General features: G+C 43.1%; 1 protein-coding gene across 1 annotated transcript in view; it reads right to left on the reverse strand.

The window, feature by feature from the left end:
- The window catches only part of CTTNBP2 (cortactin binding protein 2), a 168,906-nt gene that overhangs the window by 134,912 nt on the left and 12,932 nt on the right, over positions 1 to 21,062 (reverse strand). The window contains 1 exon segment of the mRNA XM_070425002.1: positions 17,802 to 17,909. Coding sequence (XP_070281103.1) covers positions 17,802 to 17,909 — 108 coding nt within the window.

Here is a 21,062-nt window from a genome sequence, read left to right on the forward strand (position 1 = left end):
CTGAGAAAAATACAACCCACCTAACCCACAACAGAGCTGTGGCAGAACCCTAACAAACTGAAGCTTTGACAAATATAACGGAGCTTTATTAAAAAAAATCTCTACAAAGTCAGGAGTACAAATAGCAGTTCTGCTTTGTAATAATCTCAAATAACCCAATGAATGCTAAATAGGGGAGCCTAACATCCACTTTGCAAAGCAAGGAATCAGGAGGCCACCATCTGCACCTAAGGAAAGAGAAGGAGACAGCATAGCAGTTGGTACACACACACACAGAAATAACTTTAGGGTTGTTGCTCAAAATCTAGGGACTAAAACAGGGGAACATGGTTATTTTCCCATTTTGCTGTTGCTGTTGTTAATCCTCACCCAAGGATGTTTTTCCATTGGTTTTTAGACAGAGTGGAAGAGAAGGGGGAGACAGAGAGAGAGAAACATCAATGTGAGAAAGACACATCGATTGGCTGCCTCCACACATGCCCTGACTGGGGCCAGGGATCAAGCCTGCAACTGAGGTACGTGCCCTTGACCAGAATCGAACCAGAGACGTTCAGTCCGCAGGCCAACGCGGCAACCACTGACACACACTGGCTAGGGCATTATTTTCCTTTCATTAAATGTATTTAAAATGTTAACATTTTGCTAAGTTACTAGCATTGTCCCTGATATATTTTTACACAGCTCTTTACAGCGGGTCTTAGAAACGTATCAGTTATGGTACTTAATGATAACGCAGAAGAGCATCATGATCTTTTAATTATGATACATTTCATAATGCCCAGTACTTCTCTGCTGCACTTATCACACATCGACTTGTCAGCCATGGCTAGGCTCCTTCCCTAGACAGTAAGTCCCATGACTATGATAGGGGGAAGGGTATGCACAGTTGTTTAATGATTCTTCGCCTTACTAACTATAGATAAGAGGTGTTCTTACAGACCCTGGGAAACTGGAGAATGTGTTGCAAGGAGAAAAACAGGGCTGTAAAAAGATAAGAAATGCCTCAGAGTCCAGATGGGTCCATTACTCAGAAAAGAAAATACATTTTGGGAACAAACAGGACAGGTTTTGATTTGGTTGCTGTGCCTGGACCCTGACCCCCTCCAGGAGTTTGCCTCAGGAATGCTGATCATTCTCCAGTCACAGGTATGGGTGGAGCTGTTTTTAACACCACTGAAAATTAACTGCCTTGTTATCGAACTTCAAGATCCTAGAACAGGGGTGGGCAAACTTTTTGACTCGAGGGCCACAATGGGTTCTTAAACTGGACCGGAGGGCCGGAACAAAAGCATGGATGGAGTGTTTGTGTGAACTAATATAAATTCAAAGTAAACATCATTACATAAAAGGGTACGGTCTTTTTTTTTTTTTTTTAGTTTTATTCATTTCAAACTGGCCGGATCCGGCCCGCGGGCCGTAGTTTGCCCACGGCTGTCCTAGAAGGAGACATACAGATCACAGACCATGCAGTCCTTATCCTGCCCCTCCTCCCCCTTGCATGTAGCCTTACTTCCTTATCCTATCTAATAATAGACAGACATGGTAATCAACCATACCTTCGCTACGCCTCCCATTGGCTAATCAGTGTGATATGCAAATTAACTGCCAACAAAGATGGCGGCTAATTTGCATATTGCAGGCAGGGCAGGACAGCACGAGCCGTCATCCAGACCCCCCTGTGCGACCCCAGAAGCCGCCTGCCTGCCGCCCGGGATCAGATCTGATCCCGGGCCGCTGGCCGGCCCCAGAAGCCCCAGAAGCCACCTGATATGGCAGTAACTCTATCAGTAAGCACTCTGAAAGTCAGTGGCATAAATGCACCAATTAAAAGATTATGAGGGTGAATCAAAAACAAAACCCACTTTAAATATAAAGACACATATAGATTAAAAGTAAAGTAATTAAGCTGCAGCCTGTTTTGCTCAGTGGACAGAGCGTTAGCCCGTGGACTGAAGGGTCCCAGGTTTGACTCCAGTCAAGGGCATGTACCTCAGTTGCTGGCTTGATCCCCAGTCCCTATCAGAGCATGTGCAGGAGGCAACCAATCAATGTATCTCTCCCTTTCCCTTCACTCTCTCTAAAATTCAATGGAAAAATATCCTTGGGTGAAGATTAACAAAAACAAAGTAAATGGATTAAGTAACATTAAAGAGATTATAAGAAAAATATATTCCAAATTTTGTTAGTTGTATAATGGTTATGTTTAAGAAATTGGGTGAAGGGTACATATAATATGCTGTAGTATGTTACAGTTTTTTTTACATGTATGAGATTTCAAATTAAAATATTAAAAAATTAAAAATTAATAAAATATTAATTGAAATGTGTATGCATTACATGAAAAATCTCCTAATTGCTTCTAGCAGAATTTATTAAATTGTGCTAAAATTTACAAGGGTTCAATTAAAAAATATCTTAATTCTAAATGATATAATAGAAAATATATAATAGTGCAGTTATAAGCACTTATCTGAAAATAAAAATTTAAAGAAGTGAATTTAAAGAAGGGATTAGCCAAAGAAAATATATGCACAACCCATGGTCACAGACTACAGAATGGTGATGGCCAGAGAGAAGTGGGGGGCAAGAGCTGGGTAGAGGGGGCAAAAGGGGGGAAATAGGGACATCCTATATAATAATAATAAAAGGCTAATATGTACATTGACTGAACGGCAGAATGACCGGTTGCTATGATGCACACTGGCCACCAGGGGGCAGATGCTCAATGCAGGAGCTGCCCCCTGGTGGTCAGTGCACTTCCATATGGGGAGTGCCACTCAGCCAGAAGCTGGCTCATGGCTGGCCAGTGCAGTGGTGGTGGCAGGAGCCTCTCCCACCTCTGTGGCAGCACTAAGAATGTCCAACTAACGGTTTAGACCCGATCCCTTGGGGCCTAAGCCTTTAGTTGGACATCCCCTGAGGGCTCCCTGGCTGCCAGAAGGATGTCTGACTGCAAACTTAGGCCTGATCCCCAGGAGAGTGGGCCTAAGTCAACAGGTGGACATCCCCCAAGGGGTCCTGGACTGCAAATGGGCACAGGCTGGGCTGAGGGACCCCCCCCCCCCCCCCCCCCGCTGAGTGCACAAATTTTTGTGCACCGGCCCTCTAGTCCATATATAATCAGCCAGCTGGTAGGGGAGGTTAGAGCAGAATTTGCAGGATGACCTGTTGCTCTCTACACTGCCAGCACTTTTGGAATAAAATGCTCATAGATGATTCAACTCCATCTTTACTTAATTTGGCTCAAGTAGTGACAGGTGGCCCAGACCTGTTTTGTGTCCAGTTTCAACTACAGGCAATGTCTAGTTTAAGGGCCCAGCAAATGGCATGACAGAATACACTCCATAAATATTTGTTGGGTGAATGTTGAATGGCAATTTAAAGAACTGAAGTTTATGATTCCTAGATTAAATATGAATTCACATGAAGCAAAAACACAATATCCTAAAAATAAATAAATAAATAAATAAAAAAGGTTTATACCTCAACACTGAAATTGCTTTAGAAGTAACTGGTTACTGTCACAAGTTAGAAAATAATAAGCTCTTATGCTGGAGGAATTATTTTTATTCACAATCTCCCCTCCATCTATTCAAGTCCTTTTAATACTCCCCAACAGGATGTCACCTACATTTAGATTTATCTCCCACAATTCAGAGTTTTACAAAACCTATCCTATCTAATAATAGAGAAACATGGTAATTAACCATAAATTCGCTACCCTTCCCATTGGCTAATCAGTGAGATATGCAAATTAACTGCCAACCAAGATGGTGGCCGGCAGCCAGGCAGCTGACGGGAACAGGAGGCTTGCTTGCTCCAGTGACAGAGGAAGCCAAGGTTCCCCGCCTGCCGCTGCTGGGCTCTGAGCTGCTCTCTAAGAAACATTGTTGCAAATATAGAAGCTAAACAAAACCCCAGAAACCTGCTTTGAGTCAGCCGGGATCTCAGAGCTGGAGTCACAACAAAGATTCAAATACAGAAGGTAAACAAAGCCCAGAAACCTGCTTTCAGCAGCCAAGGTCTCAGAGCTGGAGCGGAGCCTCAAAGCTAAAGCCGGCTCTCAGTTCCAGTGACAGCCATAGAAGGTAAATAAATCACAGAATAAAAAAGAAAAAAGAAAAAAAGGAGAGGTTGGGAGCTTCAGTCACCCGCCAGCCTGAAAACGGCCCTCAGCCCCTCACCCAGACTGGCCAGGCACCCCAGTGGGGACCCCCACCCTGAAGGGGGTGTGACCAGCTGCAAACAGCCATCATCCCCTCACCCAGGCTGGCCAGGCACCCAAGCGGGACCCCCACCCTGATCCAGGACACCCTTCAGGGCAAACCAGCCAGCCCCCACCTGTGCACCAGGCCTCTATCCTATATAGTAAAAGGGTAATATGCCTCCCAGCACCTGGATCAGCGGAGCCGCGAGGCCTCCCGGCCTGGGATCAGCGGAGCCACAAGGCCTCCCGAATCCGGGATCAGTGGAGCCACGAGGCCTCCTGGCCCCTGGAGCAGCGTGACAGGGGGCAGCGCCCAAACCCCCTGACCGCCCTGCGGCTCTGTGTGTGACAGGGGGCGGGGCCACAACCTCCCTATCCGCCCTGCTCTGTTCGTGACAGGGGAAGGCGCCCCAACCCCTGATCGGCCCTGCTCTGTGCCTGATGGGGGGAGCTCCCCAACCCCCTGATTGGCCCTGCTCTGTGTGATGGGGTGGAGCCGCAACCTCCCCATCGGCCCTGCCCTGAGTGTGACAGGGGGGAGTGACCCAACCCCCTGATCGGCCCTGCTCTGTGGTTGACAGGGGGAGGCGCCACAACCTCCCCATTGACCCTGCCTTGAGTGTGACAGGGGGCGGCGCCCCAACCCCCCAATCGGCCCTACCCTGAGCGTAACTGAGGGTGGCATCGAAACCTCCTGATCCGCCCTGCTCTATGCATGACAGGGGGGAGCTTCCCAACCCCCTGATCGGCCCTGCTCTGTGCGTGACAGGGGGGAGCTCCCCAACCCCGATTGGCCCTGCTCTGTGCGTGCCAGGGTATGGAGCCTCAACGCCCCTGATGGGCCCTGCTCTGTGCGTGACAGGGGGCAGCTCCCCAACCCCCTGATTGGCCGGCTCTGTATGTGACAGGGGTGGCGCCACAACCCCCTGATCTGCCCTGCTCTGTGCGTGACAGGGGGTGGCGCCGCAACCTCCCCATTGACCTTGCCTTGAGTGTGACAGGGGGCGGCACCCCAACCCCCCAATCGGCCCTACCCTGAGCCCGACCAGGGGCTGCGGGGCAGGCACCTAGAGATTGGGCCTGCCCTCTGCCACCGGGGAGTGGGCCTAAGCCAGCAGGTCATTATCTCCCGAGGGGTCCCAGACTGTGAGAGGGCACAAGTGGGGCTGAGGAGTAACCCCCTCCCCCGCCAGTGCACAAAGCACTGGGCCTCTAGTACATTAATAAATGTCAACTGCAATTGCTTCCTCAGAACCATTCTCTCCCTTTTTCTGTCAACCTGCTTCCAAAGTGGTTAACATACTAGTAATCTCCCTTAAACAGTGTTTTTATCACATCCTTTCCCACCTCAGAGCCTACGTGAATCTCAATTGTCAACTGTTTGAAGTTTAAATTCATTAAGAGTTTGACACATTAACAATTCCCATTAAGGGTTTCCAAAGCTCTTCCATTAATTGGCCTACCTGCCTGTGGGGAAGCACGGGACTTGACTGGAAAGTCTGTAAGGAGGATTCTCCAAAAGGTCGTCGGCCTCTAGGGGGACCTTGCCGAAGGCAGCAGCCCCTGTCTTGACTTTTCCAAAACAAGTCTGAGCCCCCGGGTGTTTTACTAGAATCTTTATATTTAGACTTCAAAACGTCCTTGCTTAAAGGACACTGCAGACACATGTGTCTTCTCAAGGGTGCTTACCCTGCTGATAGTATATAATAGTTAATTTTAGTTCAAGCTGTTGTTACAAGAAAAGCCTAAGGAGTCAGGTAAACGGGGCTGTTTGGTTGCTATAGCCAAGCAGTCCCTTAGCCTCTCTTTCACAGAAACATGTGTCAGAGTAATCCATTCATTCGTCGCTCAGGGTCCGCTGGTCAGTCCCAGCACCTACCATCTCTCCAAACCAAACTCATATCTTATTCCCATCTGCCAAATGGGCACAAAAATGCATAGAACCTCTGATGTAGCTAAGCAGAGATGATGGACGATGTCTTCTCAATCACAACAGTGAAGTCTCATTACTTTGTCATGACACTCCAGAAGAAGGCCCAATGTACTTTTCAGAGTGGCTATGAAAGATTTACCCCCAGTCATTCATGGGAAGAGACTCATCAAGAGAAAATCATTATCAACTCTAAGTTAACTTCTAGGGATTACTTAGGGATTTATATAAAACTAGAGGCCCAATGCATGAAATTCATGCCAGAGTAGGCCTTCCTTCCCCCAGCTGCCTGCACTAGCTTCCCTCTGGCACCCAGGACCTGGGCTTCCCTCCAGCCGCTGGCAGGCACCCGGGACCTGGGCTTTCCTTGCAGCCCTAGCTTTGTATGGAAGGTCGTCCAGAAGGACGTCCGGTCTAATTATCATATTACCTGTTTATTATTATAAATCATCTAATCTAAGACTACTACAGGCCTGGTGCACAAATCCGTGCACATTGAAAGGAAATTAATTAGAAGAAATATTTTAATATCGCTATTCGCTATAATAGAAGTGCCAATCAAATTCACAATTGACAATGACAGATTGAAACACACATGTGCGATTGGTGCCAGCGAGAGCTTTATATGTATTACACATGCACGAGTCAACTTAGCCTTCTATAGATATAGAATAAACTTGCTTAATTAGACCTGCTTTCTGATTTAGCCAAACTTTTCCCAGCTCAGTGAAGCACCCCAACTTCTCTTTCAGATAATTGTCAGCAACACAGCAGTAAATATCAACATGAAGCAGAATATTACTGTAGATCACACAGGAAGAACAAAGGGTAAAATATTTAACTGCAGCAGTGTTTGACTATATTCTACACCAGTGATGGCGAACCTATGACACGTGTGTCAGAGGTGACATGCAAACTCATTTTTCTGGTTGATTTTTCTTTGTTAAGTGGCATTTAAATATATAAAATAAATATCAAAAATATAAATCTTTGTTTTACTATGGTTGCAAATATCAAAAAATTTCTGTATGTGACACGGCATCAGAGTTAAGTTAGGGTTTTTCAAAATGCTGACACGCTGTTCTACACAGTGAGAAAACCTGAAGTCATTTTCAAGGTCCACCATTTCTTACTTCTTTTCAGTCGGGTCAACCTACTCCAGGACTTCTGTGAGGATCAAATGAGGTGAGGCACGGGAAAATGCTTCACAGACATTTGGTTACAGTGTGAAATGTTTCCACCTGACTATAAAACAAGTCATGTTCCTGGGCTGAAGAAACCGCAAGGAGGCTAGTTGCTAGGGAGAGGAAGCCGGGCGTTGCTACATGACTTCATTATCCGGATGGTCAGACACTTAGCATATTAGCCATATATATTATACACACACACACACACACACACACACACACACATATATATATGTAGATTAGATCTATTGATTTAGCCTTTGTGAAGGGAAATCTGAACTTTCTTACAAAATCAATGACATATCTGCATTTCACTACACTAATTATTAGGAATATTAAATTCACCATTGGTAGTGAATCTACTATTATCGTGACTATATAATCTGATTTCCCAAATTTTCTGCTACCTCTATTGATTGGAAGAATCAAAGGATTATATACCTCAAGAAAATCAGTACAACAGCCTTTCATGCAAACCAAACTGAATTCCTGTTTGATGACTCAATTTACCATGTGCCATTTTTTGGATGCAAGTGAAAACAGAAAAACAAGTTGATCAAATACAAAAAAAAAATCAAAATAGGAAATGTAACTATAAGAGATAGCTCTAATAACTGACATGTAGGATGATAATCAGAGTATAAAACAGCAGTTCCTTAGCTACTGTATCCTTGTCCATTTCATAAATCTTCATTTCCTTAAACTTGGGTCATGCAGCATTAACACATGCTCCAACATGTCTGCATCCAGAAGACAGAATATCCTAAATACAGAAAAGCACAAACTTTTCTGTACTTTGTGTGACAGAAGAAAACATTAAAAGATCAATGGTGTTCTTCTAATATCATAATAATCATTCAGGAAGACCTTAGAAGTCTTTCAGGATTTACTTCTGTTTATAATTAGTTGCAGTCAATGGGAGGGAAGAGCAAATGAATGATTAAACATAGAAGACTGTCTAATAAACAATTATGGGGTCACTTCCATTTCTGTGCAGCTTTTGATATTTACAACACATTACAGGAAATGTTCTGGGAATTCACAGCATTTAAAGTAAATAAAGAATCTATGAATGACAACCTCCAGCTCTAGGAAAGTGCTTAACTTCATTACCATTGCCTTTGAAGCAGAGGCATGGTAAGAGCCAAGCTTAGGAGTCAGACAGAAAATGGCTTATTATGCTGAGCCTGTTTCTCTGTTCCTAAAAGTCAGGTACTATCACTGATCTCAAGGGATTTCAATAGAGATGCCAAGAGATAATGCATGCAAAGTGCCTGGCACATAATACAAACCCAACCATGTTAAGTCCCATGCCACCTCCATGACCTGCTCCAACATCAGCCTTTTGAAAACAGCAGATAACCTCAGGATGGTCCTGAGCACACGAGACAAAGGGAATCACCCCTTTTCTTGATTTTGGACTGTCTGCTGCCTAACCCATAATCCTGGGGTGGAGGGAGGAGGCTGAAGAAAAAAAACTGTTTTAGTTTGAAAGGATTGAATCACCTCCCTCTCCCTCACTTTTAGAGATGGCTGTGAACAGAGATCATTGTTAACAGCATTATTCATGCAAAATTTAAAATAATGCCACTGAAAATCAGAGGTTGAGCAGAATAAAGAATATGCTGCCTAAATATGGAGATGTGGGGAATGGATTGACATGCTGAGAATAAATGTTTATAGTCATCATAGGTCTAATTTTTATGCCATTCCTACACACATAAAGTTAGTTTTAAAAATAATTAATGCCTATCATATTCCCAATACACTTTATAAGTTTCCAAAATTCCTAAGCCCTCCTTGGATGGTGAGGGGACAGGTAGTTTTGCTTTAGAGAATGTTGTTATCTGGACAACACCTGACAAGTCACTCCTCTCTCCTGAGCCCATGAAAATAATGCTATCCCCCAGCTCTTTCCAGCCCACAGTCTTACCATCTGATTTCACGTTCCTGCTTATTTTCCCACTCGCCGTGGGCTTGCTGTGAGGGTAAATTAATAGAGGAGCTTAGCCTTTGTTTCCATCTGGCAGCCTCCAACTTGAGGAGTACGGCATCTACCCTGAGGACTAAGAGGTAATGCTCACTTCCCGAGACAGGAAGCAGGCGGCCAAGATCTGTCCGACAGTTTTCAAAGTGTGAGACGGAGAAAGTTCAAGGGGAAATCTTTCCACTCAGACAGACTAGGATTCAACTACAAATATTTTCTCAAGCACCTACTTGTACCAGATCCTGGGCTAGGTGCTGTGTAGCACATTATCCCATTTGATCCTTACAATTCAAACAAAACCGTGTCTCTGTATTAAGGCCAGAGAGTTGAGATAATAAAGCACCTGTCAAACCTCATTTATGTAGGGATTTAAAGGCCACCTTAAAGGCAGAATGGCTGCAATGCCCAGACATCAGCAAATGGAGGTGTCATTTCCCCCTAACTTGAGTCTCAACTTCTATTGTGCATAAACATTATTACCTCAAGATACAAAACCATGCTTAAAGTACTTTATGGATAAGGGCAGAGCTTCCCCAGGGTTTATCATCTGCAATGTTTTAACCATTAGAACCCAATGCCATAGGAGCCATGTATCCACTTTGCTACAAGTAAGGTGCCTAGTACAGCACCTGACCCCACAACAGGACCCTGTCCATTGTCTGTCTTCCACAGAAGAATTTCATGGGAAGAGTTCAGGGCTACTGAAGAGCTCGTCAGCTCTAGCATTTTTTAATTCTGCAGGGGGTAATTATGTGAACATAACCCCTGCCATTTTCCACTTAAAATTAGGCCACATGCCTGTGTTTGCATATACCAAAGTCAGACACTGCTGAAATGTATTTCACATTCTTGTCAGGTCACCTTTAGCACTATGTGAAGCAATGTTCTGCTACTTTACCTAACCATATGTGAAAAAGCTTTTAAAAATTGATTTTATAACAAGTAAGCCTTTAGAAATATATAGTAATCCTAAAATCTGAAAGAAGAGAGCTTTTAACAATAAAATCCATTTAATTTAAATATCTAAACTGAAATGAGGTGAACTGGACTGGAAAAATAAAACTGCAGATACCAATTTGCCTTTTTTAATAAAGTTCAAGTGGAGAACTTAACCTTACCAATCTTACTGTAGGTGCACAACACCTTAACTAAAATCCATAGTCAGCTCATCTTAACAGTCTGAAGAAAAACACTGTTCACAGCTAGGTGACAAAAGTGATGAATGGGAAGCACATTTTCCATGCCTTCTTAAAGGGCAATAATTATAAGCATTTGAAATGCTCACATTCCTTAGACAACCATTATGACATTCTGTCTTCACTCTGGCTCTTCTGCAAGTTTTGTCCACCTAGCAGTTAGGGTGATCTTTGTAAATGCTCCCTTGAAAGTGGTGATACATTTGACATATTTACACTTAATAAGTTAAAACGTTTAATGCAAAAAATACAACACTATATAACTGTGCTATGAGAGTGATCTTTTAAAAAACGCATGTCAAATCCCTGGCATCATCAAGTTTAAACCCATCAGTGGCTACCCACCTGATGCAGGATGAAACCCGGCCTCACCTTTACCCTCCACACGGTCTGGTCCCAGCCAAGCTCTGCACCTTACACTGCGCTGTTCTCTCTCTAACTCTGACTTCTCACAGTTCCTATAAGTTGCCAACTCCTTCCTCTCTTAGGGTCTTTGCGTATGTGATCCCTTTGCCTGAACACTCTTTCCAACTGGGTCCACGATATCCCTCCTCCAGGTCTCAGGGATGTCATTCCTCAGAGGAGCCTTTCCTGACCAATCTAGAGCACAACTGCTCCTAAGCCCTCTCACAGCATTCTTTCCTTTTCTTCCATGAACGTAATTTGTATCTAGATGGTTTGTTTACTGGTTTGATGTCACTCTCTCCCACTAGATCCTAAGATTCCCCCAAGAACGAAAAGAAATGCCCCGCGTTCCCCATCCCTGAAGTCCAAGACATGCCAAACACAGGAAACATCAGCTGAATAAATGAATGCAAGGATCCCCATCCTGTTCAAATACCATTGGAAATACGGGGTATAACCTTCCCTTTCCTATTTCATTTGTTCAACGATTATTTACATTTTGACTCAGAAAACTAGAGAGGAAGAAGGTGAATGCTCTTAAGTTTTCTTTCCAAAACAACCACCAAAGACAAGAAAGGTAAGTAGGCTTTTGAGAGAACTACTTCAAACCCCTGTTTCCTCTTATATTCAAGACACACTATCAGCAATGTGGCGAAGGAAATTCTGACCAGGTGGTTAAAATGTCATCAGAATGCCTCAAGGCAGTGGTTCTCAACCTTGGCTGAACTTTAGAAGGGAATCTCTTTAAAATCCTGATTTCTGGGCCTCATCCTCCGGAAATTCTGTTTCTTTGTTTATGGGGTGGGGCCACAACATTAGTAACAAAGAAACAGAATTTCCAGAGGATGAGACCCAGAAATCAATGATTTTAAAAAGATTCCCAGGTGATTCTAATGTGCAGCCAAGGTTGAGAACCACTGCCTCAAGGGAACACCCTGTGTTTTCAGATCAGAAGGAGCTAATTCTAAAAAGGAACTATTAATTAAACTGACAGTACCCTTTACAAAGGGTACAAAAATATATTCCTGATTTCATCCCATTTGTAACCCTGAATCTATCTTCCACCCGGTGGGGGTCAAATAGTACATCATTGAGCTGGAAAAGCCCATCTTTAGTTTGTTCTCAAAGATACTCCGATTTATTAATTAAAAAAAAGCATAAAAATGTTGCTCGAGTAACTTCAGTTGCTTATTAAATGGTAGTGACAAATATTTTGCTTTCATGGCACATCACCTTCATTTCTTAATATATGAAAAAGCATTATTTTGCCTAGTTTTCTATTTTTTTCCTTCACTAATGGTAAATGTTCATCAGGAAAAAGAACTTAATGAGAAATATTTTTATAAAAATTGTAAAAGTACCTATTAGGTCTGATCAAATAATTGAATCGATGCCCCCTCCCCTGGGAACTGACCTTTAGGCCATTTCACAATAGACATTCCACTTGCTTAGACCACATTCCACTTGCTAAGACCATTCTCTCTCCCCTCCGGAGTTTCCCAGAATCCGGACCTGCACAGAGAATTCTCTGCCCAGAAAAAGCCCCCCTAGAGTCCTTCAAAAACCTCTGACTCCCCATCTTTGGGGCTGGAGCCATTTTGGGGCTCAGCCCATCTGGTTTTCCAGATGACCTAATACATTCATAATTCTTCACCCCTTTTGGCCTTGTGCCTTCCTCCTTCAGCAACCCTAACATTGTACCAAGATACATACTGTAATTTCATAACACCTGTTAGGGTCGCAGAAAAGAGTTACGCACAAGGCCAAAAGTGGTAAAGAATTATAAATGTATTAAATCATCTGGAAATCAGATAGGCTACCCCCAAATGCCATCAGCACCCAGGAACCGGGAGTGGGAGTTTTTAAAGGACTCTAGGCGGGCTTTTTGGCTAGAAATTATCTGGGCAGGTCTGGATCCTGGGCAAGTCAGGAGGGGGCAGTGACTGGTCTTAGTAAATGGAATGTGATCTAAGCAAAAGAATGTCGGTTGTGAAATGATCTAAAGGTCTGTTTCCCAGGGGAAGGAGTATTGGTTTGATTATTTGATCAGACCTAACAACACCCTCCTCCATAAATCACACTTATGGACTGAACTAAAATGTGCATCGCCATCAATTCAATGATCTATGCAATTTTTATGATAATACAAAAATCAAAAGCATCAAGATAGCATGATTTTAAAAGTAAAATAGCTTGGTATAAAATATCTTTTTAAACTTTCTAAAATTCTACCCCTGGCCAGGTGGCTCAGTTGGTTGGAGTGTCATCCCATACACCATAAGGTTGCAGGTTTGATTCTCAGTCAGGGCACATACCTAGGCTGTGGGTTCAATCCCTACCTCCCAGTCTCCCTCCCTTCCTTCCTTCCACTCTCTCTAAAAATCAATGGAAAAAAATATTCTAAGTTGAGGATTAACAACAACAACAGAAAATTTCATGGAACAAATTAGGTACCTTTATATCTTAAAAACTCCCACAACTTATATATTAGGTTCAAAAACATTTATTATATTCAGAAAAATATTACTTTTGCTTTCTTTTAATAAAACTGAATGCACTGCCCTGCCTGGTTTGGCTCAGTGGATAGAGCGTCAGCCTATGGACTGAAGTGTCCCGGGTTCAATTCTGGTCAAGGGCACATGCCCGGGTTGTGGGCTCAAGCCCTAGTAGGGGACATTCAGGAGGCAGCCGATCAATGATTCTCTCTCATCATTGATGTTTCTCTCTCTCTCTCCCTTCCTCTCTGAAATCAATAAAAAATACATTTTTAAAAAAAACACAAAAAACCCAAACAACTGAATGTACTGAATAGCAGCATACTTATTACTGATAGAGTAGATTTTGACTTTTAATTTAGGAATAAATTTAGCTCATAATATGAAATAAAAATAAAACTTTCCCATCCTCTCTCCTGCCCAATTTCTTTCTGGAGCATTGGCCAGACACTAAATTATACTCTATTATTAAAGGAAAAGGCAACATAATCACACATCTGGACCCACATGTTTAATTAGTTTCACCGGCTCCAGGGAATGCCCCAGAGGAATGACAGTCAATCAATAAATCACCACAGTGAGGCTATGACAGCTATGACTAGTATATGAGTAGGACATTATTACGTATTCTTAACAATACAATCATCTAAATCAATCAATCACGATTCTCAATTTAAAAAAGACAATAAGCCTTAAGAATCTCCAAATACGCCCAGTTTGCGCATGCCATATTTTGACCTGACATAAGTAATAATCTTTTGGGGGTTCTTTTTTGTTTGTTTGATTTTAATCTATAAACCAGCGGTTCTCAACATGTGGGTCGTGACCCCTTTGGGGGTCAAACGACCCTTTCACAGGGATCGCCTAAGACCATCGGGAAACACATATATAATTACATATTGTTTTCGTGATTAATCACTATGCTTTAATTACCTTCAATTTGTAACAATGAAAATACATCCTGCATATCAGATATTTACATTTCAATTCATAACAGTAGCAAAATTACAGTTATAAAGTAGCAACGAAAGTAATGTTATGTTGGGGGTCACCACAACATGAGGAACTGTATTAAAGGGTCGTGGAATTAGGAAGGTTGAGAACCACTGCTATAAACAAAGGAGCTAGTATTACCCACTGGTTCTCCATAGGGGCAGTACCTAGAAGGCATTTTGGAAATAGGTGAGAGCATTTTCACTTTTCCCAGTGATTGGCACCAGGGGGCGGAGCTAGGGGTCTGCCATACATCCAGTAACATCCCCAATAACTTCCAAATGTCCTTCTGTTCATTCCTTTCACTTGAACTTTCAGTATGACTATTTGAGCCTAGAGAGGACCACCTTTTCACATATTTCAATTTTAACAAACATTGAATTTTCCAGGGACTCAACTCTCATGTTAATATGTACTTCTGCAACGGGGAAAAAGTACCCCATTGTACTAGTAGTACTTTCAACAATAAAGATAAATTTTTAAAAATATGCACTTCTGTATGAAGTTTACCAAGAATCACCACTATTTCAGAAAATTCACCTCACCCCCCACAAATCTGCTCACTGTATCTGAGTCAACAATATGGCACATCTGGATCAGGATTCTTCTACAAAAGTTGCATTCATGGCAACCCTGTTAAGAGGTGCAAATAGCTACCTACCTTTTCATGTCTTCCAGTAGAATCATGCCCGAGCACTTATATAATGAAATGTACAATGTTATGCTATCAGTTTTTTTCCTGTTACTTTCTATCACAATTAGGACGATATATTGGTTACTTTTAACACAACCTACTTACACATGCAATTATCCACGAATTTCATTGCAGGATAGCAAGAGTAATACAAAGTACTTCATGAAAATGAAACACTAGAACTGATAGGGATGGAAAACATTGACCTAAAATATGTAAGGCGCCTTGCATCTCCAACATTCCTTAATTCTGTGAAAAACTTTCACTTTGGCAAGCCCTGATCCTAAGTAACTCTTAACCTCTACTTTTACGTTTGAAAGTATTGCAATTAAGTTAAAAAGAGAAATACATGTGGTTGCTAAGGTAATACATAAAAGCACGGACTCCACTACACTCTTAAACATCTGTGGGAGCAGTGGAAAATGTCATGGCGATGATGCCTTTTACAGGTTAATAGAGACAGACAGAAGAATAACTAAAGCAGCCCTGCCCCGTATGGCTCAGATGGTTGAGCATCGTCCTGTGCACCAAAAGGTTGCTGGTTCAATCGATGCGATGTTTCTCTCTCACATCGATGCTTCTCGCTCTCAAATCAACTTTAAGAAAATCATGTATTTGAAAAAAGAAGGAAAGGAAGAAAATACCTAAGGCAGAACTGGAACCTTCACATCCGTTTGGCCTCAAGAGGCTACCTATTGGCCTTATAGGTGATGGCACCCTGTTCTCTCCTAGACTGGGGGTCATACAATTTAGTGATACACTTGCCTTAGCATTTCTCCCACAAGTTCATTCAAGAAAATATACATCGGCAAGCAATGCAAACACTCCAAATGTGGAGCAGGACGAAAACCTCTCATAACCAACTGCCCACGTCTACTTAGCAACGCCTGTCATTCAAAAAGCAACACCTTCAACTGAAACACTGGCTTACAGATGATATAACTATACTCCCATTTTTCCGAGGCAATCATGCTCTGTCATCAGACAGAGAAATAATCAATATCCCCATTGTATTAGTTTTCAGTTTGTGAAAATGTACTGAAGTCTTTTTCAGGAACTGTGTCTCCCCTTCCCCACACCTGGATTCTCAGCATATCCACCTTCTCCATTATGTCTGACCACCCTCCACTATTACCTCTTGCCCCCACCATATTAGTGCTAATCGGAGGCAACGATTTTTTGACATTCCTCAGATTTTTATGTGTTAAAATGAACTCCCTAAGGCAAAGTTTGAGGAAGTACTCCCTTGCCGGGAGCCAGTCCATCCTTGCTGCAGGGAAGAAACATCTGCACAGCATGTGTTTCAAGGGACCTGGCATATATAGCATACTGTTCTTAATGTGTTTGCTCCCCTTAGCACTATGTGTTTTGGCCAAGGTCACCTCTCCGAGAAAGGTTGTTTCCCCAGGTGGGGATTTTCCCCTGAAGTTAAGGAGGGAGTGAAACCCCTTAACTAAGTGCCAGGCAGGTAGTTAATCACTTTAACTACGAACAATCACGCTTAAGCTACATAATCTTTTACTCCCTGGAATGGAGATAAGAAACGCCCTAACCTTTGGAATTGAAATTGATAGGATTAAAATCAACTGGTATAAATACAGATGTAACAAGACAGCAGAACACAGGACCTAGAGACAGAACCTAGGGAGAGAACATGGCAAAAGATCCTGGACAGAACCTGACTACAGAACTTGGCTGGAGAACCTAGACAGAACATGGCAAGAGAACCTACACAGACCCTGGCTGGAGAACCTGGATAGAACCTGGCTGGAGAACCTGACTAGAGAACCCGGACAAATCTTGGATAGAACCAGGCGAGAGAACCCAACCATGCTGGTCAACTGAACGCTGCCTCCATGTCATTCATTCTTTGCCGACTCCGTCCACACCTTTGGGGATCCCTGGACCTGCTGGTGTTGGACCCCAGCACTCCCTGGTGAGAAAAGATATCCATACTCAATGTATAATAAATATACCCATCGTGTCAAAATGACCAAGAGCCAGGAAAGACCTGATTGCATACAAAGTGCTAAGTGTAAGAGAGAGAGGAAAAAAGTTTAACTTTGGCTCACAAACCAAAACAAGTGAAAGATTGGGAACAACCAGTTAGAAAATTCTTCATTGAGAAAGTTTAACAACATTTTTAAAAAAACAACAACAAACTGTATTAAGGTATTTAAGAAATATGTTAGAATATAATGCTTCACAAGCTACTATAAAAATTTCAAAATTACTGTAAGATAAAATGAAAAAGTAACAAAACCATTTGAAGATATATATAAACAGTTAGTTTTTAACTCTTCTGAGTTTCTGAAAATAAGAATTTATAATTTATATAGGAAGGAAAAGGCTCTATTATCAGCAATATCTTTTACAAATGATTCTCTTAATTTTTCTTTACTGACCTCATAATACATGTAAGATACCAAATTAGCAATATTATGAAAACTTATGTCTTTAACCAAATAAATGCATGAAACATAAAAGGACTGGGGAACCAAAAGCACTTAATTTTCAAGTTTCCCATAACTTCAGTGTTTGGATTTACGAAGATTACGGGTTGATGTCTGGAGTGAGTGCACATTTTAACATGATGAAACACTTCAAATCTACATGATTGAAAAACTAAGAAGAAGAAGCTTCACCATTGGCCTTTTGAAAAAATAAGTTGCCATAGCAATGGGACTCGGCGCTGGAAAGTTCTTACCCGCAGGGCCTCAATGACCAGGTCTCTGGCCTCCAGCTCCCCTTCCATCACGCTGAGGAGCATACGGAGTTCTGATTTACTGAGGGTGTCCACGTCAAACTCTTTTTTCTGTAACACAAATTTTTAAAAAACGATGAAAAAACTATTTTTAGGAACAACACACATGTCCATGTATGCAGCCCCTTTAGAAGGAACATGCTCTACCCAACCCCAACACACACAGATCTGCAGACACACACACACACACACACACACACACACACACACGGCACAGGTATGCAATAGATCAGTTGTGGGCAAACTTTCTGACTCGAGGGCCACAATGGGTTCTTAAACTGGACCGGAGGGCCAGAACAAAAGCATGGATGGAATGTTTGTGTGAACTAATATAAATTCAAAGTAAACATCATTACATAAAAGGGTACGGTCTTTTTTATTTTTAGTTTTATTCATTTCAAACGGGCCGGATCCGGTCCGTGGGCCGCAGTTTGCCCATGGCTGCAATAGATCATCTTTTGTCCCAGTGGCTCAGTAAATTCAAGAAACACCGGGGCCTGTTTGGCAGCAGACAATCTATGCTCTGACCTTCAAAAAAAGGAGGGGTAGAAACCATTCACACCAACATAGTGAATCTCTCCGTTAGGGAGATCCGTTTTCCCAGCCTGCCTGCACATCTAGGTTCAGAATATCTTCAAATGGAGACGCAAACTGAAAATCCCTGGAATTTGTAACAAAACAGGCCCAGAGTATATTGGGGAGACACTGCAAGGATAGCCAAGAGAGCACAAGAAAATACTCCTAGAAGGGCCCTAATGGAAAGGCCCCTGGAAGGTTATTTAAATTCCAGAACATCCAATAACAACAGGTCATGTTTATAGAACACAGCAGCAGAGGCCATCAGCTGGCAGCCTACAGCCAAATCTGGCCCACAGATGTGTGTTCCTTGGGCCACAAAGTGTTCTACCTTTTTATTCAGCCAACATTAAAAAATCCTGAAGGCCCTGGCCGGTGTGACTAAATGGTTACAGTATTGGCCCATCCACCGAAAGGTCTCTTCACATTTGTATGGCACCCAGTGGTTTCCAAGGTATTCTCAAAGAACCAAATCTATTCTGTAAGAAATCATCCTATGCATCAGTTAAGAAAACCACAACTCAGAGAAGTTGGATAATGTGCTCAGATCAGGCAACCAGGAAATGGCAGAACTACAGCTAAGGGCCTGACTTGTCTACACACTTAGTGGCACTGTACAAACGTTCCAGATGAAAAATACCGCCATTCTATCAATCAGCTAATAAGAACTACTTTAGCACTTATACACCTGACCCTACACCATCCCTTTATCACAGAAGTAAACACGGAAAGCCCCATAAATGATCCCGGGGGCATTCAAACAGGCATGATCAGAAACTGGCCTTCTCAATTTCAAAGGAACCTTCTTCTGGAAGGCTATAATAATTTAAGGGGAAAGAAACCAGAAATAGCTGCTTCTTCAAAGGAAGACTGTAGGATTTTCCTTTTAAAATAGTTTCCTTTTGCACATACATTAGACCGGTGGTCCCCAACCTTTTTTTGGCCATCCCCCACCTAAGCATCTCTAAAACCCTGATGCCTCCCAGATATAATTATATTTTGAAAAATAATTATATTTTGAATATAATTCTTATTATTCAAAAAGTAAACTCCTATTCACGTGGAGGAAGCCTAAAAGGCCATTAACTTGGTCTAAACAAGCTTCCAAAGAACATGGCATCCATGAAAGAGAAAAATAAAAGAACGAAAGGACAGTTAAAGTACTGAGGAAGAAATCACTAAGAAAGTATTGTTTAGGTGTGAGAGCGCGAGGGAGTGATAGAGGAGTGTGTGGACGTGTGTGGTGCGTGCGTGTATGAGCTAGAGCTAGGGACAGTTAGATTCTGCAGGTCTTCTAAGGGGCTGCTAAACCGGGCAGTCTTAGACAGCGGAGCCCCGCTCCCTGCGCAGAGACTCCTGGGTGGCCAGCACGGGCACAGAGACCACGCCATCTTGAGAAACAGAGCTGCTTGAGACTAAGATCCTGGCCTCCAGCACCACCCAGTCTGGTCTCAGACGCAAACCAGGACCCTGCAGCCACTGGGGACAGAGACCTGCGACCACAGCTACAGACCCACGAACACCAAGAGTCCAGAAATCCCCACGGCAGATCCATGAGCAGCAGAGCCCATCCCCCTCCCCGCAGGCTTGCAGGCAGCGCCATAGTAACTGAAAGACCCACCCCTTGCCCGGCCTCAGTGCTGCTACAGGAACCTTAGCCTGGAAGTGGGAGAACACAGGGAACGGGTGCCGCGCAGCACCAGATACAGGAGCCTTGGCCTGGGAGCAATCGCGCGAACACCAGGAACTTGTCCCGCGCAGCACGGGCCCCGGGACCCCGATTCTCCGGCAGGAGGCAGCACCAAGCACCAGTGACTTGACTGTGTTTCTTATCACCTGCTCCTGAGATCCCGATTCCCTGTGCATTCACACTAAGAGCCAGTGGCTCCAATTCTTGGTGCATGTGCACACAGGGACCCTGATTCTCAATGTGAGGCCACGCTAAGCAACAGAGACTCTGATACTGGATTCTTGGGGAACTCTGACTCCTGGTGCACGCTAGGGGGCGATGATTTTCAACACGCTCCAGGGGGGTCTCTGTTTCAGCACTGTGCAGGCAGGGTCCCTGATTCTAAGGGCACACACGAGGCCACATTGAGCGCTAGTAACACTGACTCTGAGCGAGCCTGGTTCCCACCAACCCACCACAACCACACATCTTAGTGTCAGAGCTCTTCAGTGACACTAGGGTGGTGCAAAGCTCCCACTGCACATGGCCCAGGCCCACGCAACTCGACGTTTGAACCATCTGGAGATAATCAGAATGGGGAGACGACACAACCCCCAGAGGAAAGAAAATGAGGAGTCGCCAAGAAAGGAAATTAATGAGATTGAAGCATGCAACATGACAGAAAAAGAATTCAGAGTAATGGTTGTACAATTCATTCACTGGATGGATGAGAAAATCAACAACCTATACAAGAATCAGGAAGAAATGAAAAGTGATATAGCTACAATCAAAAACATCATGGAAAGTTTCAACAGCAGACTAGAAGAAGCAGAGGACCGAATTAGTGAGTTAGAAGATAAGGCAGAGAAACAAGCTCAATCTAAACAGCAACTGGAGAAAAAAATTAAAAAGCAGGAAAGCCTAAGGGAGCTTTGGGACAACATGAAATGAAGTAACAT

The sequence above is a fragment of the Myotis yumanensis genome, unplaced genomic scaffold (assembly GCF_028538775.1).
Source record: "Myotis yumanensis isolate MYYU_CA2020_CCGP unplaced genomic scaffold, mMyoYum1.0.hap1 SCAF_9, whole genome shotgun sequence".
Taxonomy (NCBI): Eukaryota; Metazoa; Chordata; class Mammalia; order Chiroptera; family Vespertilionidae; genus Myotis; species Myotis yumanensis.